At 43.3% G+C, this 24,994-nt stretch overlaps 1 protein-coding gene across 4 annotated transcripts; it reads left to right on the plus strand.

The window, feature by feature from the left end:
* Positions 1–1,193: 1,193 nt before the first annotated feature.
* Positions 1,194–24,507, plus strand: HEY2 (hes related family bHLH transcription factor with YRPW motif 2). Of its 4 annotated transcripts, none has more exons than XM_081856227.1 (5): positions 1,194–1,379; positions 10,115–10,193; positions 10,304–10,387; positions 18,263–18,344; positions 22,442–24,507. In XM_081856227.1, exons 2-5 carry the CDS (start codon positions 10,170–10,172, stop codon positions 23,113–23,115), a joined length of 864 nt encoding a protein of 287 aa, XP_081712353.1. In that variant the 5' UTR covers positions 1,194–1,379; positions 10,115–10,169; the 3' UTR covers positions 23,116–24,507. The 4 variants fall into 4 exon arrangements, with proteins under 4 accessions (XP_081712353.1, XP_081712354.1, XP_081712352.1 ...); XM_081856228.1 differs by lacking the exon at positions 1,194–1,379 and adding an exon at positions 1,932–2,050; XM_081856226.1 differs by lacking the exon at positions 1,194–1,379 and adding an exon at positions 4,928–5,313.
* Positions 24,508–24,994: the final 487 nt, after the last annotated feature.

A 24,994-nucleotide genomic window follows, 5' to 3' on the forward strand; every position in this document is an offset into this window, starting at 1 on the left:
AAATCAAATATAGTTAAGATTTAATACTTAATTTAAATAACCATTAGAATCATGCCTAATGTTACTTTCTAAAAAAAATCCCAAACCATTTTAATATATATACTGAGAAACAAAAGTGAAATTTTGACCATTTACATTTTGATTTTTTTTTTAATTCCAGAATTCTGGACTGCTTTCTAACTAAAGTACAGCTCCCACAACATACTCCCTTCAGGAGAGAGAGAGAGAGAGCTTTTTGTGCGCGCGGGTGTCTAGTTCTTAAATCAGTCCATTGTGAGGAATGTGTGTTTTTAAAAAAACAAATCCCTGAGAACTCCTGCTTGTTTTTGCTGAGGGGGGAAGGAGAGCTGTTGCTTTTGTTGTGTCTGAGTAGCCGTGCAGTTTTTAGTAACTCTGCAAACATGGGCATGAGAAGGATGTCCCTGCAGAGGCAATGAGGCATGAAATCCCCCCGTTCCTTTACGCAGTAACAACAGCCACATGAAAGAGCAACATGCAACATGTCACTATATATAATTACACAGCCCCCGGGCGTTGGTGAAAAAAGGGGACTGGTAAGGCTGTGTTTTGTAACCTATTTGATGCACATACCCACCGTCTCTCGCTTTTAATTTATTGCACTCAATTTTTAGGAACTTTTAATTCTTTTCACACTCTGTATTTTTCCCAGTAACAACTTGCACGCGCAACCAACCGTGCACGCACACACAACCACTTTCTAATTTGCATGTCCAATCTTCCTCCGCTTTCCCTAACCGTACACCAGTGCCTGGCGTTTAACACACACATTTGCCGTGGGGCGTTTCTCCCTTTACAATTTTTCACTTATGTGTACACGATAGAGCACGGTGTGCATATACCCTTTCCTTTTCAACCAATGGCACATGTTAAGTTCTCGCCTCCACCTCTGGTAAGAGAAACCAGAACGCGACAGGAAAGTTCTGCAAAGGCGCGCGCCGCCTTGCAAAGGGGCCGAACGTGGAACCAACCGAGGCGCTTCTTTGGCCTCAGCGGGCGCCAAAAGAGCAGGCGCCCGGCGCGAGCGCGCTCCGCCTGCCCGACGCTCTCTGTTGATTGGCAGGAAATGGCCACCGCTAACCTATCCGAAAAGCCCTTCGAAAAGTCGCCCCCGTGGTTTTAAAGGTCTGCACTGCACCTAAGCATACCGGACCCACACGCCCCGGGGCGCCCAAGGCGAAGCGTCTCAGGCCTGCAGCAATTCTCTGCACGCTTGCTTGAGAGGGCCAGTGAACGTAGGGCTTACTTCTAAGGAGACCCGCAGGAGGCCAGAGTGCTGTTGCGCGCCTCACATCCTGCTTCCCGGCCTTCCCACTGGCATCAGGTTGGCCACCGTGACAACAGGATGCTGGACTAGATGGGTCAGTAGCCTGAGCAGGCTCTTCTTACTTTCTTGGATCGCTTGGAGGCATTGCAACTTCGGCCAGGCTACGCCCATAACCCGCCATTACGATTCTTTAAAGTCCCAGCATTTTAAGAGCACGCAAATATGGAGTAAGAGAGGCGGAATATTTGCGTCCCTTTTTCCAAAGCCGAACATAGATGATATGCCGTGCCATTATTTATTGGTTGTATAATTTTTGTATTCCCCCCCCCCGCCCCGCTCCGCCTCCTCCAAGGGGCCCGGGAAGGCGCGTGTGCGGTTCACCCGCCTTCTCTCACATCCCTGAAAGGCCAAAGCAGGGCCCAATAAGCTTCGCAGGAGTGATTTGAACGCCGTCTCGTGGCGCGGCCTAAGGGCACGCTAGGCTCCGGGGGCTGCCCTGCGGGAGATCAGCAGGTCTGAGCTCGGTCAGTTCGCGGACGGGTCACCGCCCGGGAGCCCCAAATACGCTGCCTTGGGTCCGGTGTTGGAAGGGAGGGGAGACATTAAGTGCAGGAAAATAAATAAGCAAGCTGCCCCCAGATGCTTACTTGGAAAACACGAACATGAACTCCCGGCCTGGAGCCTGAAAGTGCCTTCGCAAAAAGTTCTCATTGCTCTACTTTTGTCGGGAAGAAGCGCAAACTTCAGAGTTCATGACAAACCTAGGTATTTCATATTCCTGCGAAGAAAACGAGGATGCTTCCTAATTTCCTTCTAAACGTTTTATCTGTATTTAATTCTGGGGAATTTTGAAGGGGGGCCAAGAATTATCTTGGCACTGAAGGGGCAGGGAAGAGAGAGAAACAGAAAAGGAGAAAAGAAAAAGAAGGCCCAAGCCTTTTCCTCTCCCAAGTGGCTTCTGCCTAGGACTAGGTGTTCAGAGAGTGAAGGGCACGAACAGCGGCTTGGTTTTATGTCCGCTGGTCTGCAAGCGTCGCTGGACGCATTTCCATTTAGGATGGTCGCCAAAATCCAGTTCCTGCTGTTCCTCCTCTGCCTTCCCGCTCCCAACTGTAACACCCTGTGGTTGCTCAGGTCTGCGGGCTGCTTGTTATGTGGCCGCGCAGCGCCTCCGAGAGCACCCAGCGTCCCTTGCCCGGGGCGGGTGGAGGCAAGGAAGCGGCCTCTGCTGGGGGTGGACGGGGCCTGGTCGGGCGCGCAGGAGACCGGGGGGGAAAGGGCACCGCCCTTGCGGGGAGAGGCCTGGCGGATGACAGACAGGCCGGGGGACAGCGCGAGGCAGGTTGCATTTCAAAAGCCACCCGAGCTGAGCTGAAACGGGTCGGGTTTCTGTTCACACGGGGAGGCCGCCCCGCCGCCGCCAGCAGCCCGGAAAGAGGAGCGGGTGGAGGGCAAGGGCTGCCTTTGGTCGCCCGCCACCCGCTCCTCTTTCGCCTCTGTGCCCGCCTGCCTCTTCCTTTCTCCTCGAGTCTCTGCGTTTGACATTCATTGTAAAGTCCCGTCCCCCCTCCATTCTGTGTCCATCGCCCGGCCTTTTCCCTCTCTCCCTGCTCCCGTCATTCCCGCCTCTTCTTGCACTTTTTTGCCTCGGTTCTTTTTCACACTCCCCACTTAACTGCCTTTTTCTTTAACGTTTGCCTTCCCCCGCTTCCCTCTTTTATGTCATCTTATTATATTCCATCATGCCATGTCAATGAGTTAGGCACAAAGGAGCCAGAAGTCTAAAAATCTCTAATCCACGAAATGCTCCTATAATGTCTATGTGAAGAGTTGAGAGTGCACTGAAGCCTTAATGTGCTGGAATAAATCCCTTTGGGTTTATTTATTTGAGTCTGAAATAAGGCCCACTGAATTCCATCATGTATAGGACTACACTGTGTTAGTTGACCTGTATTGATGTTGCTATTATTTGAAGCTGTAAACGCAACAAGATGTAAATATAGTGGTAATCCAATATTTCCCACCCTCTTCCATTCCAATCCTGCCTCCAATCCATGGCCGGCCCAATCATGAGACAAGGTGAGGTGACTGCCTCAGGCAGCAGAATCCACAAGGCCAATGGATCCTAATGTAGATCTTGATTCTGCCAGTGCCTTTGTTCCTGGTATCGATCTTCACTCCTCCACTTCTTCCCTGGCAGGGAAGGGAGGTGCCATTTTGTCTTGAGCCAGCCCTGCTCCAACCACATTTCACTCAGTTGCCTTGTGAACTGGAAGACAGAACAGGTTCCCATAAGAAACACTGCCAACAGAGATACAGTGCGAGGCAATGAAACCCCCACTCCCACGAACCCTAATCCCAAGGATCCCAGCTTCCTTTTCTTTTTAAAAGGAAAGTTCGGGCATTTGTAGAACCTGAGGTAGGAAGCCAAGAGTACAGTCACTAATTTATTTATTTATTATTGTGGAGGGAGGTAAGAAACCAACTTTTCCTTTCCCCTGAAAAATTCCTGCAGGCTCTAGACGTTCATGGCCAGAGGACACACTCAAAATCACATACGGCAACAAATAGGAGGGGGAGCCCTGGTTTTAATACTCTGTCAAACTAAAGCAAATGCTGCCTGCCGAGTTTGTTGTGGCTCTCTCCTTTTAATAGGCCACAAGCATGTTTGTAAGCAGAATGCGGCCTCTGATGCTGTGCAAGGACTTTTCTTCTAAAGTGTGTCTTTATGGTGTTACCTGTTATATCTCAAGCTGCAAGAAAATTTCCGGACTTTCAATCTGCTCATCCACTTTTGATTCCTACCTTCTAGAACCATTCCAAAAGAGCCCAGGATGGCAAACAAGTGATAAAGCTATAAAGACATCCTAAAGCATATTTGAAACATTTTTTTAAAGAACCCTGTAAGTGCCACTGTTAATTATTCCTAAAGTGACCTCTCTTCCCACTCTCTCCGCTTTCTGTCTGCAAAGGAAAGAGGCGCCCTTCTGCTTGGTTCTCATTGCAGAAGTGCGGGAAGAGAGTGATACCTAAGGGGGAAATCCTACGCCTGTTGACAAAAATCCTTCTTCCACATCCGTAGACGGTACCCTAAGACGACCAAAATTTGTTTCCCCTACAAGCAATCCTTCCTCATAGTTTCTCCCTTTGTTTTATAAATAGGACAAAGCTCGCCCCCTCCACCCGGATATTTCCCTAAAGCTCTCTTGTGTTCTTCTGCAATATATACGTCGGTGCAAATTATTTCCATCCGTCAAACTTTTTTTTTCCTTTGGAACTTTTTCCAGTGTTGGGTCAGATTTGAGAAGTGTAAACGCTGCGTGCCCGGATTGACATTATTCGCGCATGCATCTGCGCTTGTTTATGTGGGTTTTATGAATCCCTTTTGCAGTCTGTGGCTTGCTTCGCTGGCTGCGAAGCCACCTAGCAGAAACACACGCTTTGATCAGTTCCTGCCCGAGCTATCCGCGTGCTGCAGCCCAGCTCCGCAGAGCTGAAGGTGTCTCCCGGCCAGCTCCAGCCACCCTCCCGCCCTCTTTCCTCCCCGTCTCCCTTGCGCGCTCGAGGTGCTCCGGGCTTTCCCACGCTTCCAAGACGCCCAGGAGTGTTTGGCGCCGGGACCGCTGCCGCGCTTCAGCCAATGAAGAAGCGGGCAGAAGCGCCGGGGAAGGAGGCCTGTCACTCACTCCTCCGCTGCCCCAATCCAGAGGGCTCAGCCGGAGGAGGCGGGGCGTGGCTTCGCCCCTCCTGTGGGCGGGCTCTTGTGCTCGAGGCTGAGCTGCAGCGTGGGAAAGAGCTTCAGAAATCCATTCAGTTCGCTGGCGCCGGCTGGGGAGGGATAGGCGGGCTTTAATCCGGAGTCACTGTCCAAAAAGGGAAACCGCAGACCTGAGTTCTCCTTGTTTATCTCCTGATTTGGAAGCTGGACTCTTTCCTTGGGCCACAATGAAGCGGCCTTGTGAGGAAACTACCTCAGACAGCGATATGGACGAGACTATAGACGTGGGGAGTGAAAATAATTACTCTGGGTAAGGACGAAGTTTGTTCGTTCCGGGTTAATTTTTTTTCTTTGCAACAAGAACAAAAAATCTGGACCGTGCCTCATCTTTTTCTGTGGGAGGGGGTGGAAGAGGAGGGTGGGGAGCCAGATCAAAGGCACCCCCACCCGTGTGGGACCATTGTTTCTTGGCGCCCCTTTTTGACTTCTGTGCAGTGTTGGATATTCTGGCATCAGAGGGGCAGTTAAGCAATTTTAGATCTGGACTTGATGGTTTTGTGGAAGGGAGCGTGGTAAGAGTGCTATTTCACTGTTAATATGTATTAGACAGTTTGCTTCAAAAACGTGGCAAGGCAGCCCTATTAAGCTTTGTGGCCCTGCTACTTACTCATTTTGCTGACAGGCTTCTAAAGTCCTGCCCTGATGAATGGCACCCCATTTTTTTAGGTTCTAATAGAAAGTAGGGGGTCTATTTTCTACCTTACTCGGACGTCACACTTCTTTCACCCAGCTATCTACTTTGTAATAGATTTGTAAAAATTTCTTTGTAAAAATTTCTCTTGGGGATATGTGTAAGAGCATAAGATTGTCTGGGCAGAAAAAAAAAAACATAGCAACAGTAGCAGAGTACAGTGGTACCTCAGGTTAAGTACTTAATTCGTTCCGGAGGTCCATTCTTAACCTGAAACTGTTCTTAACCTGAAGCACCACTTTAGCTAATGGGGCCTCGTGCTGCCGCCGCTGTGCCGTCGCAGCACGATTTCTGTTCTCATCCTGAAGCAAAGTTCTTAACCTGCAGCACTATTTTTGGGTTAGCGGAGTCTGTAACCTGAAGCATATGTAACCCGAGGTACCACTGTACTGTACTTTTATCACAGTCAGCCATATAGTCTTGGTCAATATACATCTTTTGGAACTGTTCTTTAGTGCTAGATGTTAAACAAAAAGGGGACGGTGGTGGATGGAGTATCACATTTTGTGTCCTGTAGGCTGTTGACAATTAGCATGCGTTGAGTAGTAGCAGTACTGAACTAGTAAATTCTGTGTAAAGTGGAGCTGCAGCTGCTTGCAAGACTAGAACTGGGGTGGGAGGCATCCCTTGAAATACTTGAACCAGTCTTATAATACTAATCCTGTGTTACTAGAATCTTTCTAGGTGTGTACTGTTGTAGGTCATTGTCGGAAAAGAAGGCAAATCCAGTATAACTCACCTCCCAGCAAATGACCTGGGTTTGCCTGCTAGGAAGGATGGGGTGGAAAGGAGTTAAGGTCTCAGCCGTACCTACTGTTGTTTAATACGGACACTAAGTTTCCTATACCTCCATAAATTCTTCAGTTCTGCAGATCACTGCCTTCCCACACTTTCTTCCCCATCAATCTGGATTTTCTCATAACAAGGGAGACTTCAAACATCTGGATTAATAGAGGAGAAAGCGTGGGTGGCATTGATTTAGGAGAGATTTTCTTATGGACAAGGAATAATTAATGGAGCTACCGGGCTATTCACATTAAGCACCAGTATGGATGAAACCTAGAAAAGAAGAGAGATTGATTAGAATGCTATAGAAATCAAATTGGGGGGGGGCACAGTTGCTTCAGAATAATAGGTGGAGCTGGAGCATTGTTGAGATAAGTAGAGCAAGGTATGCTTCATTACGTCTGCTTGTGTAACAATCCTCAAGGCCTTAAGATGTTTGTGGTGAGAGTGTTTGAAGAAAGGGTGCTTGCTATCAAAGCAAAATAAGATATTTTCACAAGAGGGCTGTCAACCAACTGAATTATATTAGTTGATTAATCAGCTAAATAAATTTGAATTTTACCAAGTCTCCATATAGAGTCGTTGGGGTTGGTTTGTGATTCTGAAGAAAGTAGAAAACAACTGAATAAGTAACACTGCAATTCTAGCTCTACTTACCTCGCACTTAGTGGCACCTACTCAGTAGAGGACTTACTTTCTAAGTAGACATGGCTTGGCTTGCACTGTTAATAAACAAAAATTGTGCCTAATTTTTAGGCTGCCTTTAATAATTAATTTCATGAAAATGCAGAGGCAAAGCTAAAACAAAGTTCAGCCAGAGTTAGACATGTTTGACTCCCAATTATATCAGTGGCATGCTTAAATCTCTCATTGAAAACTTGGTAGTATCCAGTCCTAGTCTTACTCAGTAACATGTCCATTGATTTTAATGGGTTCCCTCAGAATATGACTTCCTTGGATATTGCCCAGTGGGACTAAAATAGGGGGGGGGGGATTGATTGCCTGCACACTGCGGTAGTTTTTGATAAAATTTTGTTAACAGAGATGCTGTAAAAAGATAGCAGTAAAATTACTGTTTCAGTCATTGATTCCCTTTGTCTTTTAAAATGCTGTTCTCCTGGGTTTGCTCAGACATGTCATGATTTGGGAGTTTAAAGAGGCATTATCCACATGATGCAATAAATCCAATTGCTTTTTATAATTCATTTTAAATTAACCTGTTTCAGGGTATCTACACAGTAGTAGTGTTTAATGTTAGCCAGTTGGATTTATATAGGCTGTACACAGTGCAATTTTTTTCTAGCAAAAGAGATACTGCAGCTCACCATGGAACTTCCACCGTGTTCACCTGAGAGATGCTAGAACTGAGCTCCTGTGAGCTTCAGCTGAAAAAAACCAATGCCCTGGCTGTAGTAGTTCGGTCTCAATCCCAATCAAGATGGTTAGTGTAGATTAGCTGGACAATTACATCTGAATTTCATGGAAATATTGTGTAAGTTTTGAACCTTAAATCCAATTACAGTAGTGTTATGCCACAAGTCACTTACTCTGGATAGTATCGTAGAAGTCAACAGAGAAAAAATTTAATTCCAATTAATGTCATTATCCGAGTGAAGCAAAAAAATGTAGCTGGATAAATGCAGAGGAGGAAATACTAACAGGTGTTTGCATGCTAAATTTAGGTTCTAGGGCCTGTAGTATGTCAGAAATGATCACCTAAATATATGGGCTGTCAGTAAAAAAAAAGTTTCCTCTTCGTTGAGGTCCAGATGATATATATGGAATATGGAATATGCAATTGCAATTGGTTGTTATAAAAGAAAAGGAAACAATCTATGGCTTACATAGTAATCAGTGGGACATACAACTGTTTAACTCTGACTGGATTGTCTCAAGAATTTTAAAATATTTAATCTGGAATTATCTAAAGCAATGTGATTGACAGATGAGGATAATTGATGGTCTGCCTTAGATTCAAAGCAGTCTAGTGCAGGCATAGGCAAACTCAGCCCTCCAGATGTTTTGGGACTACAACTCCCATCATCCCTAGCTAACAGGACCAGTGGTCAGGGATGATGGGAGTTGTAGTCCCAAAACATCTGGAGGGCCGAGTTTGCCTATGCCTGGTCTAGTGGTTCAAGCGACTGTCAACTAAAAGGGGCTGTAATTGAGGTTATCCTTCTGAGATGAATGGAGATTGCACAACAGAAGTGCCTGATAATTTTGTTGAAGGCTGGGCACTCTGCTTTTTAGAAAAACCCAAGCACCCTAATCAAGTTTGTTAGAATATGAAGCATTTTACAATCCAACATGCGTAGTTAGGAAATCTCATTGATCTCGGTGGAATATTTGTATTTCCAAGTGATGACCATTTTTTGGTTAATGTTTTTTGTACACAGATGTGAGTTTAGTCAAAATACATGTGCCTTGCATCAGCTGTGAATATTTCTTGTGTGTGTGCTCGGCAAAATACATGGAAGTGAGCCTAATCCTTTTCAGACTGCTGCTTCTATATCTTTTGCTTGATAAAATGATTTCTGCCAAACATAAGCAATTCAGAGGCATGTCCTTTTTGTATCAAGTATCTATTTCTGCTGTATTGGAAGCAGTAGGCTTGAGTGCGCTCAATATTAGACACTTAATCAGTAGTTCTTTTGAGTACAGTACATAGTTAATACATTTGAACTCATATATAATGAATATTTTACATATTTGCCGGTACTGAGGTCACCCAGTCAGGGTGAACTCAGGACCGTGGAATATTTTGGGGGGACTCTTTTTATTTTTTAAATGAACTTCTTGGTGAGCAAAACTAAAGGAGATGGTGTGATGGGGCTGAAGAGTGGTAGTGAAAGTTTTCTTCTGCCTGCTTCCATATTTTACGGAGCACTTGAAAGAGGAATGGGGAACCCGTGCCTTTTTTAATGTTGTTGGACCCACCATCTCTTAACCATTGGCCATCCTGACTGGGGCCAATGAGAGTTGGGTGTCCAACAGTATATAGAGAACCTCAAGTTATTATAATTACTATTTTTAAAATTTCTATACTGTCCTTCATCTGAGGACCACAGGGTGGTTTATGATATGAATTACATAGCCCTCGTGTTGGTGGGAGGAGGGAGGCATTAGACCCAGGGCTGGCCCTATGATGAGGCAAAGTGAGGCAGTTGCCTCAGGTGGCAGATGCTGAGGTACGGGGAGGAGACAACTGTGAGTTCCATGTGGCTTGCCCTGACACCCCTACGCTAGCCTGCTGCCCTCAAGTGTAGTGGAAGAGACTGTCCTTTTGCCAGTACAGCTGAAAACAAAAAAGTTGTACAAAACAGGACAGAGTAAAACAATACTTGCGTAGGAATAATTGTCCTTCATTTTCAACATTTGTAAAGTAAGATTTTGTAATTGGAGTAAAATTCAACTTCCAGTCGAATTGGCTTCTGTGTGTGTGTTGGCAGAAGACACCACCCTTTCCTTCGCCTCGGGCGGAAAAATATCTTGAGCTGGCTCTGTTTAGACCTCTGCAACAAACAACACAATAGGATGCTGTACCTGACATGCCTTTTCAACTGTTCCTCAGGCACAGTGCCAGTTCAGTGATCCGATCAAATTCGCCTACGACAACATCTCAGATCATGGCCAGGAAAAAACGAAGAGGGGTAAGGGTTTCCTTTATATTTTTAATGTAACAATTGCATTTGTTTCTGCTGTTTTTACCTTCTATGCACCTTAACTTTTATATCAATTTATTGCTTTGTTTTGGCAATAGATCATAGAAAAAAGGCGCCGTGATCGCATAAATAACAGTTTATCCGAACTGAGGCGGCTTGTGCCAACAGCATTTGAAAAACAAGTAAGCATAAATATTCTGTATCTCAACTCATCTGGTCATGTTGGGTCTTTCATAAAGCTCATTAAAAATAAGCCTGGATGTGTTCTGATCTGGCACAGAGCAGGCACTTCAATAAAATGCTTTGTTGTGGCAAAACTATTAAAAGCAAAATTCTCCACAAGGCTGAAAAACATTTCTATTCTCTGGTTTGCTGTTCCCTTAAGGGCAATAGTGTTCGTGTTGTCTCTGTTCTTTCTATGCATTCCAGTAGTGGTTTTGTTTTGCTGTTTTTAAAAGTGCTTTATTCCTTACAGTTTTTTAAAAAACCCACACATGTCAAATACCCTCCTGCATAAATCTTTTAACAGCATTGTATTCTCATCCCTCTCCTTTCTGATCCTTTTTTTATTTAATTCTAAATTTAATTAGTAAAATAATCTTGATTGTTTCAGATCCTTAATAAGCTGGCTATTTAATAAACTCTCTCAAATAAATATTTAAATTCTTAAAAAGAAGCTGTTCAGATATAACAATTGTTGCTAGTGCTGCAGCTCTTTGAAATGGTCCAAGTTGGAATGCAATTTTTTAAACGTAAGTTTTTGCAGGGTGATCACATGAGGAAGGGTGAATAAAAATTATTTCCTATATATAAAAAAGTTATTTATTCCATTCTTAAGCTGCCCAACATCTATGAAGATCCCAGGCTGGTTTATACAATAAATCTATTAAAAAATAAAATTAGCATTCTTCTTGCAGAATTGTCCCAGCCAAAACTTTGTGTTCTGAAGTAATGTGTCGGCACACTCATTATAATTACTGATCTTTCTGTATAGTGTTTTATTGGATATTTTTATCTTGCTTTCGCAAAAAAAAAGTGAAACATTGTGCAGAAGCCCTTTCTTAAATGTAAATTTGTGATTCCTGAGAACAGCACAAATAGGTTTCGTCAATATTGCTAAGCGTAACGTACTTCAAAAGATTTCCACTGACTTTGTAGAATCATAGAACTATACGGTATGAAAGGAACCTTACTCTTCTGTGGAATTATTCAAGGTGATGTGAAGTTGTGTTGCATGCACAGGAGAAAAATTAAATCACTTCAGTCACCAGCTTATAAGAGTTGGAGGAACACAAGTGTTGTATTTGGATCATTTCTAAATATTAAAACAGAACCTCTCGATTAAGCCCCTTCAACAATAACAAAAGTTTGGAGGGTTTTTAGTATCTTATTACTGACTCGTAACCAGTTGTGATTCCTTGACTTTGGGAGAGAAGTCTGCAGAAAGGTGCTTCTCTTGGTGCTGAAGATGCAATAGGTCCAAAATTGAGAAATGTAATTGCAACCTCGAAATTGCAATCATTATGATTTACAGTGGAATCCTGTACATAAATGTCTACTTGGAAGTAGGTCCCACTGAGTTAAATGGGATTTATTCCCTGATGAGTGCTCATAGGATTACGACCTCAGTGTGGAGTCATTGAAATCTAAGGGAATACAATGCATTTTCTATGGGGTAAGTATTTTGAACGTAGGCTCCTGGAATAGATTGCTTGCACGGAAGAAAGCGTGAGATGAGTATCATGTTATATAACACAATGAAACCTGTACGAAATCAACTTACACGAGTTAACTTTGAAACTCTGAGAGAATGTTTGTTTATGTATTTGAGGAATTATTCTCTGTCCTTCAAAAATTGAAACTACATGGTTCAGGTTCATACCACTTAGTCTGGAATAACATGACAATAATATTATAATAATTTTATTATTTGCACCCCACCCATCTGACTGTGGTTGTTTTTGGAATAAACAAAAACAAAAAATGGACTACAAACAAAAATGCTATTGTTAACAGGAACACTTTCATGTGAGACTATGTAACAGTGTCAGACGATTACAATTCCTGTACACAAGAGGACAAGAGAGTCCTTAGCGCAGCTCTCAAATGAAAGAGGAAGATGTATTTCTGCCTCTAGGGGGCGCTGCCATTAGCACTTCAGGTTTCAGGGCCTTCTTTGTGGAAGGATAGAGAAGGTCAATTCAAACTGGGCAACCCTTAGGGCCATAATAACTATAGTGATGACAAATATGAAGAATTGGAAGAAGTAGAAACTGAAAGCAAGAGCTGAGAAAGCAGAGCTAATTAAATTTCATGTACATTCATTGAGTCTTGGTTATCCCCTTGCTTTTCCCCTCATTTCTTTTTATGGAAATTAGTGCTTTATGTCTGCTTGACACAGGAGGACTGGAGGAGATGTAATATTTTTCTTTGTTTTACTAATCTTGGTGTTATTGTTTTGTTTTTATTGTTTTTTGCCTGCTCCTCATAACCTGGCATAGTCAAAAAAGTTTCTTACAGGTCAGGTTCCTTACAGTTCAGCAACTTGTAGCTCAGTTTGTAAACATTTTCTTTTAAAAAGTACCGTATTTTTTCATGTATAAGACTAGGTTTTTCCCTAAAATATAATGTCACAAATTAGGGGGCACCTTATACACAGATACATCTCTCCCCCCCCCCATTTTCTTAAATCTGAGTCCCCCAAAATAGGGGGCGTCTTATACGGTAAATTCAATTTGGAGTTATTTTCTGAATAAACTGTACTTTATAATAAACCAGACATGATAATTTTATGGCCAACCATGATACATTTTATGTTCCTAAGGTAACAAAGTGACTTTCAAACTAAATGGTTGAAAGCACACACACACCCCATATATATATATATATATATATATATATATATATATATATACACACACACACATACACACACCCAAAATATTCCACACATATATATATTTACTCAAACTGAGGGGAAAACCTCTTCCCCATGCCTTCAAATTTTCTGGAAATATTGCACCTCCAATTTTGATTCCCAACACTACTCCCCCCCCCCCCCGCCCCAAATGGTCATGAAATGTTCTATTAAGGGAGCTATCCCACATTGGAAGAAAACAAGCACGTTTATTTTAGGCCATATGTAGATCTCCCTATTCTTGCAACTCCTCATATCTCAGTGTAGGGAAAGTTGATGTGTTTTATATATGGTGGAGTAGATGGTATATACTATGTACAGACTAGGCCTTTAATGCAGATACAAGCAGATGGGGCGGGGGGGGATGACTGTGAGCAGGCAAAACACCATTACTGCTACCCACACTATACCTTTAGCAACTTGCAAAGCTCAGCAGACTTTGGCAGCATGGGAACATGGAGTTGTCCTGAGCTAGTCAGGGAAAGTGGGACAAGGGACAACAGTTGATTGTCCCATTGCATTGTTTACTTCTTGAAAACCACAAACATTATAAAGGCTTCTAAAGCTCCTGGAAATTACCCAGCATCGGGCAGCTATTACTCAGCTCTTGCTAAAAATGTTTGTGTTGGGTCAATGGAAAAGATTAGCACTGAGGAAAGTACAAGTTGTAATACAGGGGAAAGATAAGGACGGGGGAAGGAAAAGCAAAGCAAAGCAATCTAAGATAACCCGGGTCATATAAAATCTAAAAATGCCAAGGCTTACTGTGCTTATTACATTTATAAAAATAATAAATAATACGGGGAAAGGGCCATCGGAATAAACTTTCATACAGTCTGCCAGGCCACGTGTTATCATTGCTGTCTAGTCTTGATCAAATGGCTTTTAAAAAAATAAAATAATATTAGTATTCAGGTTTGTTGTAATCCAAGTCATTCTGAGAAAAGCTACACATCCATTCTCTTTACTGGTGCAACTGAAGATACCGTTGAATATTCTTCAGCAGACTTCTATGACTGCTATATATAGATACATTCAGTTGGCTCTTCAAAGGGAAAGGTGATCATTTCTGCTTAAACTTTTTTAAAAAAAGACATACCCCAGTCTTTCAATTGACTGATTCTCAAAGTGTCTTACAATACAACACTTGCGCGCGCACAAGCTTGTACCACTGGGCCAGTGCATGTTTCTCTTTGGTTCCCCTGTTGGATCAGAGGGTTCTTCCTCATAGGGAAGCAAGCTCTTTGCAATTTCTCCTTCAGTGGAGAATGGATTGGGCTATGCTGCTCTTCCCTTTGCCATGATGCTTTTCCTGGGAGGCCAGGAGGGCCGCCTTCCATTAGTCCTTGGTCCCTTGGCTGATGGCAGAAACCAGAGGGTGCTTCCAACAAAAATAAATCAATCATTGAGTCGCTAAGCAGAAATCACAAGCTTTTCATTTGAAGGCATATAGCAGTCTTAGAAATTTACTGAAGAATATTTAAATTGTGTATGGAGTTCCAGCAATAAAGATAATGGACTTTTAGGGATCAGAGTGTTGCGGAGCCTGAGCAATTTTGAGGGCACAAATTGCTTGACAGTTCTTTTTTCATTTATTCTGAGGACTATCCTGGGAGTTAGTTAGGCTGAGAGAGAAAGTGACTTTTAGAAGTTGGTTGCTCAGTAAGATGCACAGACTTGGACTTCTCATGTTCAAGCGCAGCACTTGATGGCTTGACTCGCAGCTGAATGTGTGAATAGGTGCTATTGAAAAGCAATGTGCTTTGAGGTCATGCAAGATGAAACGTAGGTTGTCTTTGCCTTGATAGAACTGGGATGGCCATAGCAAGTCTTGGATGGAGCTCTGAACATAACTGCACACTGTAGGGGTAGACCCATGATTTTACACCTAATCACACGGGAGAGCAAAAGGGACATATGAGTAGGGGGTGCTGAACCCCCATCCCTCCCACAATTACCCCTCCCTTTCCAAGGTTACTTTCCTGCCAGCTGGCTTCATATGTCAGAAATGAGCACAAGATGGATAAAGTGACTTGAGGGGGAGAGAGGCTGTGGGGAGATAAGCAGCAGGCCCTGGAATAGTTCAAGTCCCTTCCACTGATCCACTGACCCCTTTTACTATATAAATTGGGCTCCCCACTCCTTTGCTTTTTATGTGCTTGAGGGAGACTGGAGTCTAAACAAGCTGGCCTCTGCCAGCATTGGATGTAGCTTGGTGCTTTGTTATATAACTCAAACGTTTCATTTTGGTGGCACTGGAAAATAACAGGTGGAATTCAATGTTGCTCTAAGTGGGGAATGAGCATGAGAACAAGCTCATGCAATGGGACTTCCCCCCTCCCCCATATGTGCCCCTAAACTGATTCTGGGATTTTCCCAAGATTTAGGGGGCACAGGAAAGAGGAGATAGGAGGAAGTTCCACCATGGGAGTGGATCTTGTTTCACACATGCAACAACTTACTTAAATCCCACCCAAAGCTTCCGAAAGGGAAAGGGCAGATAAGGGCAGTTCTGAAGGGTTTTGGTATGGTTCCTGTTGAAATGGAGAAAGGGTTTTTCTTCCGTGAGAGTAAAATTTAAAAATGATTTTATGACCCCAGAAGATGGGCATCTTATCTGGCATCATTCATAACATGATGTCATCAACATCCCTACTGCAACTTAACCCTTAGAGCAGCTTGCCATTTAAAAAAAAAAAGTTTTGATATTTTTTGCAAGATGAATATTGAAGTATATGTATTGCTAAAACATGTTCTTCCTCCCCTTTGATTTAAATATTATCAAAGTCTTGTGGCACATTTAAAGACTAACATGCTCCAATGAGCTTTAAAGATGAAGGACACTTTGTTGGATGCATGGGTGGGGGGGGGGTCTCCTGTTCATGTGGACCATGTGTGTTTCACTTTTCCATTTTAAAGATGAACCAAGTCTCATAGGTTGTTTTTGGGAATCCATTCCACAGTATTGGGTTTAGATTTTCAATGAGAAGCTATACTCTTCTTTATCCAAGTGAAGACTAGGAATAGTTTTGAGCAAGAATTTCTATTTTTGCTAAGTTATGGGTCAATGTGGGTAGCCTTTTGGTAAGTACAGGAATAAAGACACCACCCCTCTCCTGAATTCCTGATTTGTAAACAAATGCTTTTTAAAAATAAAAATATATAATTAACTAAACAAAATTTGTATTAAAACCAAGTATATTTTTCCTTAGCTGCAGAGCATAAACTTGTTAGGTATTACTGCTGTACCATTCATTAGGCACAATTCACTGGGACATTGTCCTGCACAAAACTCATTGCAGAAATAAATACCTTGCTGTCCTATAACTCCTGTTTATTTTATTGGGGCTTGCAAATAAGATTGTGCAACTCTGAGGTTTTCTTTGCCTTTCAGACCTGGTGTGGATCTTTGCACCTTTTCTTACTGAGACAGATTATCTAGGTCAATTTCAATCTGGTTTCAGGTCTGGTTGTAGGACAGATACTGTCTTTGTCATCTTGGTGGATAGCTTATGGTGGGAATTGGACAGGGGGAGTGTGTCCCTATTGTTGGTTTTGCTGGTCCTTTCAGCAGCTTAACCATGGTATCCTTCTGGGCCACCTTGCTAGGATGGTACTTGGGGGCACTGTTTTACGGGGGCTCCATTACCGGTAATTTGGTAAAGAAAAAGTGTGTTATATGCGTTGTATATGCAATATAACACTGTGACACAAGGTGGCGCTGTGGAGACCCATCTTTCCCTACCAGATTTCCCTGTATGAGTTCACAACGCGTTTAACTGAATTGATTCTTTGACATGTCTAGATCCAGCCCCAGAAGGTGGTGCTGGGGGGCTCATGTTTGATGCCTTGCCCGTTTGCTTGTGGAGTGCCCCAGGGTTCTGTTCTGTCCCCCATGCTATTCAACATTTACAATGAAACCTCTGGGAGAGGTCATCCAGAGTTTTTTGGGGTTTTGTGGCACCAGTGTGCTGACGAAACCTAGTTTTGTTCCTCCTTTCCACCTAAATCCAAGGAAGCTGTATCGGTTCTAAGCCAGTGTCTGCCATCACTAATGGACTAGATGGATGAGGGTGAACAAATTGAAATGCAATCCAGACAACACAGAGGTGCTCGTGGCCATTTGGAAGGCAGAACAGGGAACTGGGTTTCAGCCTGTGCTGGATGAGTAACACTCCCCCTGAAGATGCCGTTTCGCAGTTTGGGTGTGTTCCTGGATTCAGCCCTGACTGCAGCCAAGCTGTTGGCCAGAGCTGCTTATAGGAAGCATACAACTTCCTTGTTCCAAAAGCTCCACTGGTCTGTTCCAGACACAATTCAAAATGCTGGTTATAAGCCCTATGTGTCTTATTCCCAGGCTACCTGAAGAACTGTATTTTCCCATACAAACCTGCCCCGGCTCTAATATCTTCAGAGGAGGCCCTTCTCTCAGTCCTACCACCCTCACAGGCACATCTATGGGGGCACAGGAGAGGGCCTTCTTGGTGGTGGCTCCCAGACTTTGGCTCTCCATCTCTAGTGGGGCTAGACTGGCTCCCTCCCTCCTTTCTTTTGTCAGCAGGTGAAGACTATTTTATTCCAGTAAGCCTTTGGGAACTGACGGCTTTTAAGGAAAGGGTTTTTAATAGTGCTGTGCTGTTTTTAGTATCTGTATTTTAATAGGTTTTTTTTTACATTGTTTTAATTTGATTATTAAAGTTCAATTACTTTTTAACTATTTTTTTTAGCTTTTAGCTTTCTGTGTTTTATTCAGGCTTCTTTTAATATGTGTAAGCTGACTTGAGGAGAGGTTCTGGTAGGGAAAGGCAATGTGTAAAATAAATAAATGATAATAATGATTTTTTAAATGCTGCTTTGAACGTTGTGAATGTGTATATCTGCTATACATGTTTTCCTTGTTTGCACTACTCTGTGCTTCATAGAAAATGTGTGCTCAGTTTATGCCACGCTAGAAACTGTGATATAGTACTTGTGTGCAAAAATAAAGTGTGGGATACAGATGCTGGGTAGAAGAATTAAACTGAGAATGCTCTAATGGTTGGGAAAATTGAAACCATAAGATGGAGCTCAAAAGAGGGTATACCAAATCAAAGCATGCAATACTTTTAAGCCTTTATTGTTTGTGCCTCTTATCTCAAAGGGATCTGCCAAATTAGAAAAAGCAGAAATCCTGCAAATGACAGTGGATCATTTGAAGATGCTCCAGGCGACAGGCGGGAAAGGTAAGGAATTGATTGTTGTACTGTTTCTAATATTAGCAGGGGGAAATCTCAGCAAATTCTCCCTTTGACAAGCTGGGATAGGCAGTTCTAGATTAAAGGACTGGAAATCAATGCTAAAGGCAGGGTTGAACTCGTGGGAAAGAACTACGGGGACAAAAGAACCACTTGACCCTGGGCTTGTGTTTGCTTTCATAACACTGTGGGAGAGTAAAGGCTTCATTCACAGGCAGCCCAGTCAGAGATTTGTTTGGGGTTTCCAAAGAGCACTGAAATCGGCACAAGGGAGACAAAACAAATACCCCAAACATCCAAACATAAACAAGGAGGGCTGCGGCAACAATTGTGCTGCATGAAAAACCAAAGTTAAAATTCATTATGCAGCTGCTATACCACGGGAAGTGGATCCAGAGGAAACTTTCCTTATTGTTTATGTATTGCCCTTTGTTCTAGAAAGAATGTTTTCCATGCAAAATTAGGCTGTGCCATTCATTCACCAGGACAGCATCTAAGCTTGGATCTTCTGTTGGATTGTTAAGAGGAAACCCAATACCACTAGAGCTATCCACAATCAGTGCTTATTTTGTGTGCCTGCATGTTTGCGATGTGGAATTGGGAATGTGGCTTTTGAAGAGAATAATGTCTCTTTTCTTATCTCGTTTTTTGAAAAGAAAAAAGAAAAGCAAGCTGCTTTGGTTTAGAGAATTTTTGAAAATCTAGTTGCACTGCACACTAGAAATTCAAAAGCCAAACATCTGGAAGCCTAGAAAGTTAACTTAATATATTTTAGTGGGTTACTTTATTTTTGTTGTTTTGTAAATGGAAATTGATAAAGTGAATAGGAAGTTTTGAACACTGGTAAATATGTAATCATTAGGACTTTAGTGCTGGAAATTGTGCAGCTCAGATCTTTCCACAGTATTTCCCATTCACTGGTGGCCTTACCCAAGCCACTGTGTCTCATATTCAGTCCCATTCTCCAATCGGAAGTATACCTTACATTATGACTGTCTGAGTTCCTGTGCAAATGTATGTGAAGGGTTTTGAGCATCCTCAAACTCCGTATAAATTGGAGATGAATAACTTGTGGCCCTCTAGATATTGTTGGATATCAGCTCTGTTCAGTATGGTTCATGGCCAGGGTGATAGGAGTTGCACTACATCCACAACTGAAAGGCCGCCACCACCACCTTCTTCTTCTTCTTCTTCTTCTTCTTCTTCTTCTTCTTCTTCTTCTTCTTCGTAGCAGTTGTTGTTTTATTTATTCCCCATTCCTGTAATAAATCAAGGTTAGGGAACCCCATTATCCCTGACAATTGGTCATACTGGCTGGGGCTGATGAGAGTTGGGAGTCCAGCATGGTTCCCCATCCCTGGTATAAACACATTTGCATTAGCACTAACATGAGCATTAGTATTAAGATGGGAGTGATCGCTCCCCACATTAAATGGGCATGTTTTGCATGGTTGCACGCAGCTCCCCCCCCCCCCCCGATCCTACGCGGCTCCTTAAAATACAACCTTGCTTTGCCCCCTCCCACGCTGGATACCTGGAGGGTCCCGCCTAACCTCAGACAGTTAACTAATCCTGGCAAGGGGGGGCATTGCCAGGGGAGTTGGCCAGGTAGGGTGGGACCGCCCTGCCACACAATAGAGGGTGGAACTTACCTGGGAGTCCTCATTCGGCTCCAGAGCATCTCCCACCCTGCCTTCCCTCAGTTATGCCTTCTTTTGCAGGTTAACCTCGTCTCCACAGGTATGTGGGCGCTGCTGCGTCATTGGTTGCTGTTAAAGGACTGAGAAGGAAGGAATTTCCCTGCACTGGCAGGTTTTGCCTTCCCCGTAGCAAAACGTCAGTTTCAGGCCTTGGGCAGAATCCTTTAGTCTATCTTCTTCCCTAAATGGGGGGGGGGGATGAAGCAGTGACCCATGCCCCCACTGCGGTGGTGATCTCAGGATTCCCCGTTAAAGGGGTTGTTTTGAGGGGAGTCATTGGCCATACACCGATGGCCAATGACTGCGTTGTGGCAAAATGGGGGGCGGGCTCTCTGCTTAAACATACGTTTACCAGAGCCAGCCCAATCCGCACACATTTTGGATAACCCTGATGTTCCCCAGATCCCCGGCTGGGGACTGGGAGGGATAAATGCCCAATTCCTAAGCCAAGGTCTCCCTACATCTGAATCTTTATAATAAAGTTGTGGCCAATTTTAATCCCATAACACGTTGTCATGAGTCATTATTCCACTAGGGAGTCATCTGGGGTTTGGGGGGGGTGTCTCTGCCTGTCTGCGCAATTCTTTATTAGGGGAATGGGCCAGGCAGAAGTCACGTTCTCCCAGTTGAGGCACCATTTGCATGCCCCCCACCCACCAACCTACAGTCGTACCTCAGAAGTCAAGCACCTTTAAACTTGAATGTTTCAGTCCCGAACAATCAAAAACCAAAAGTGATTGTTCCGGTTTTCGAACGTTTTTCGGAAGCTGAATGTCTGGCGTGGCTTCCGATTGGCTGCAGGAAGCCACGCCTTGGTTCTCGAACTGTTTCGGGAGTCGAACGGACTCCTGGAATGGATTAAATTTGAGAACCAAGGTACAACTGTATTTCACATGGAGGTTGTTGGAACATTAACAACTATCCCCCTCCTTTCTTGCCAGTTCCCCCTGCTACACTATTTCAGATTGTCTCTGGAGACCAAAGTACTGCACATCAAATAAAAGATACATTCTTAGTATCCTTGTAACAATTTGCACGACTTAATATGTGTGCAAAACAAACTCCTTCTGTGCTGTACTTGATTTTAATAAGAATTTGGGAGGATGCTGAACCTTAAGAACTGGTATTTTCAAAAATGATGCTGGGAATGTTTGTTTGAAGGGGGAATATTCGTGAATTTGATCAGCCACTTTTTCCTTTGGAAAGATAAATGTTTATCTTTGGTTAACTACTGGTAATGTGTCTTCCTGTTCCTACTAACACACACATGGTCTTAAATATTCACATTACTAGTAGTCCTTCACCATGATTGACATTCCCAAGCCTAACTCCTCTAAAATACAAAGCAGTTGTGTCATGGGCCTCAAAAGCTTTACAATATCCTTTTTCAGACTCTCTGACCAGAGTTGTACATTTTATTTCAAATTTGGTCTTGCAAAATAATTTGGTATAAAGGCATTATAATATGGACAGCTTTCTTATCTGTCCCTTTCCTAATGATTCCTAATGCAGGATTCACCCCTTTATAAAGCTGCTGCATTCTGGGTCCTCGACAGCTTTAATAGAATGAGATGCTCTTTGTTTCACCCACCCAGAGAAGACCTTGTTGTTTTTGTTAAAATAATAATAATGGCAAGCACCAGTTGTATGGAGGAGCAAATCCACAATATTGCAAATATTGTATTTAAATATCACTGTAAAAGGAACAGGATTTCAAAGGCTAATTATTATGTGCCCATGTATGTGACATACACAGGCATTGTTCAGCAATATGGTGGAAAATTTTGCATTGGAAGTTTAGTCTTTTTAATCCTTTTCCTATTGTTCAAAGTGTGTGTGTGTGTGTGTGTGTGTGTTTGAAGAGTCTCAGACACTGATGGTCTTAATTCTTTCTCACTGTAATGTCTGGTTGCAAGTTAACTTTAGCACATTTCAGTTCCATCAGTGAGCATATGCATAATACAAAAGCCGTTTGAAAAAAATGTTCTGGGAGCCTTAAAGAGAAAGAGCTAGAACATGGGTAGGCAAACTAAGGCCTGGGGGCCGGATCCGGCCCAATCACCTTCTAAATCCAGCCTGCGGACAGTCCAGGAATCAGCATGTTTTTACATGAGTAGAATGTGTCTTTTTATTTAAAATGCATCTCTGGGTTATTTGTAGAGCATAGAAATTTGTTCCTCCCCCCCAAAAAAATATAGTCTGCCCCCCCACACACAAGGTCTGAGGGGTAGTGGACTGGCCCCCAGATGAAAAGGTTGGTTGACCCCTGAGCTAGAATATTATAGAGCTGCCATTTCAAGAAAGACCAAAAGAAAAGAAGAAGAAAAAAACAACAATGAAATCCCATTGGGTCGCTAAATTCATTTCTTGCTTTCTGTGTTCCAGGTTACTTTGACGCTCATGCTCTCGCCATGGATTTCATTAGCATTGGGTTTCGAGAATGCTTAACTGAAGTTGCGAGATACCTGAGTTCAGTGGAAGGTCTAGACACATCTGACCCTCTAAGAGTTAGACTAGTCTCTCATCTCAGTTCCTGTGCTTCTCAGAGGGAAGCTGCAGCAATGACTTCAACCATGGCACATCACCACCACCCTTTGCATCCTCACCACTGGGCGGCAGCTTTCCACCATCTCCCTGCAGCTTTACTGCAGCAGAATGGACTCCACACTTCTGACATCTCCCCATGCAGACTCTCGACAGCATCAGAAGTGCCTCCCCATGGATCTGCTCTGCTCACGGCCACTTTTGCCCATGCCGATTCTACGCTTAGAGTGCCCTCTGCCGGCAGCGTTGCTCCCTGCGTCCCACCGCTTTCTACCTCTCTCCTGTCGCTCTCGGCCACCGTACATGCCGCAGCGGCAGCGGCAGCTCAGAGCTTTCCGCTCTCTTTTGCTGGGGCATTCCCAATGCTGCCACCTAGTGCAGCGGCCGCAGTGGCAGCTGCAACAGCAATCAGCCCACCGCTGTCCGTATCAGCATCTGCCAGCCCGCAGCAAGCCAGTGGGAACGGAAGCAGTAAACCCTACCGACCCTGGGGGACTGAAGTTGGAGCTTTCTAAAAAAAATCTACGCAAGCCTTCCTGGGGCATTTTACAGTTGCAATAGAAAGTCTTTCACACAAAGACTGTTAACAGCTCAAGTAGCCCTTTGGATTCCCAGAAGACGGGAGGGAAATAGTAAGACATATTCTGCCTTAATATTGGTCAAAATGAACAGGAGGTGTTTCTTGTTCACCAGTCTGGACCACAGTGATCTTCAAGAACGATGACTCCCCTGTAGGCGTTTCCTGAGAAATGTATAGAGTGTAGAATTAATCCTCTTGCCATGCATTTTTATTTGTTAAAGGGGCGCTGGATTTATAGCTAAAGATGCCTACCTGAAAGATGAACGCTAAGTTTAAAATGCGCAAGTGCCTGACCTCTTCCAAATGTGTGCGGGATGTGTGTGGGTGTGGGTGTGCACGTGTATGTGTTTTTCTTTACAAGGCAAATAATAAAAGTCCAAGTATGAAAATAATACTGGAGAGAAGAGTACAGAGATCCAGGACAGAGATACCATTCTTGAACAAAATGTATACCCTAAGGCTGTATTCCCTTGACATGAGTGGGATCTAAGCAACCTAACTGTGCAAGATTACAAACTATGGAATAGCCAAGCAGATAATTGAGGGTGTATACGCTAAATTTAATCTAATCTAATTCACTTTCTTTGTGCAGACTTGTCAGATGGTGACATGCATGATATTGACAGAAGCACTGATCTTTCCAGTGCTTGGTCTTTCAAGACCTCAAGCATCCTGGCCCTAGATGGCATAAAATTATAGCCAAGTGTGTTACATGTACATGCGTGAACACCAGGATAAATTGGACTTATTTGATTCCCTTTGCAAGTGAAAATACCGCATCCTCCAGATGGGCTGCAAGTCCTCTTCATAGTCAGCTGTTGGGAATTGGCATGAATGAGTAGCTGTAATGCAGGCAACAGGATCCTTTGGGTTGTCTTTCTCCATTGCCAGTGTTTTTGTATTGGTTCAGTTCTCAACCCAAACAAAAGTGTTGGGAGTTAAAGTTATGTTCTTACTACCCAGACAAGCAGTGCTACAAAAATGCTTTGCTTTTTTTTTATTTTATTGCAGCAACATGACATAACAAGTATTTTAATTCATTGACTCAAGAGCTAGAAAGTTTGTTGTTGCGGGTGGGTTGGGGAAGCAAGTTAAATAAAAGCACAGCATGTATTATTATGCACTTCATTTCTCTGCTGTGTGGAGAAAGCAATAAGCAGTGAGAATGTTAAACATTATGCAAAATATACTTTTAAAATATTTGTTTTAAAAATACTGTTCCTAGTCAGGGGTGGGGTGGGAAAATTGTGCATTATTTTGTTAACCTTTTTTTTCTATGCAAAAGTCTTTAAGTATCACTAATTAAATGAAGTCTTTTTTTGACTGACTTCTGGTTTGTTTTGGTGTGCGCGCTGGAAGTGAAAGGTCTGACTGTGAGGTAGAAGTTCAGATCAGCCCAGATGGAGAAACTTCCTGCACTTTCTGGTCTGTGTGTGCTTGTGCACAGGCACAGTACTAACCTATTCTACAACTTTTGAGTGTGCAATGTGGTCTCTCAGTTTCTGCATAACTTGATTGTACCCCATTTTTGGGGACATCATGCTACTGAAAACGTCTACAGTTGAATGTCCAAACCTAAGAGTGACTTTGGAAGGCCGAGCTAGACACAATGTTCTGCACATGACTGGTCCTTTGTATGCTTAGCTTTTGTTGGTTAAATAGCAGTTGCAGGGGAGCTGATCCAGAATGGGGGCTGCAGGATGGAGAGGGCATCAAGCTGGTTAATCCTGCTACAGTGCTGACTGTGCCCCATGCTTCCCCAATGATTTCTACTTGCCCCCAGGACAGAAGCTACCAATGTTACTAATGTTAGT

The sequence above is a fragment of the Podarcis erhardii genome (assembly GCF_964252035.2).
Source record: "Podarcis erhardii genome assembly, chromosome: 3".
NCBI classification, from domain to species: Eukaryota; Metazoa; Chordata; class Lepidosauria; order Squamata; family Lacertidae; genus Podarcis; species Podarcis erhardii.

Bases quoted from the DNA above. Each gene is read 5' to 3' on its own strand.
- HEY2 (XM_081856226.1), top strand. From the start codon at position 5,231: ATGAAGCGGCCTTGTGAGGAAACTACCTCAGACAGCGATATGGACGAG. The intron at 10,388-18,262 runs GTAAGCATAAAT...CTTATCTCAAAG, and splicing joins CAACAGCATTTGAAAAACAA to GGATCTGCCAAATTAGAAAA. The intron at 18,345-22,441 runs GTAAGGAATTGA...TCTGTGTTCCAG, and splicing joins CCAGGCGACAGGCGGGAAAG to GTTACTTTGACGCTCATGCT.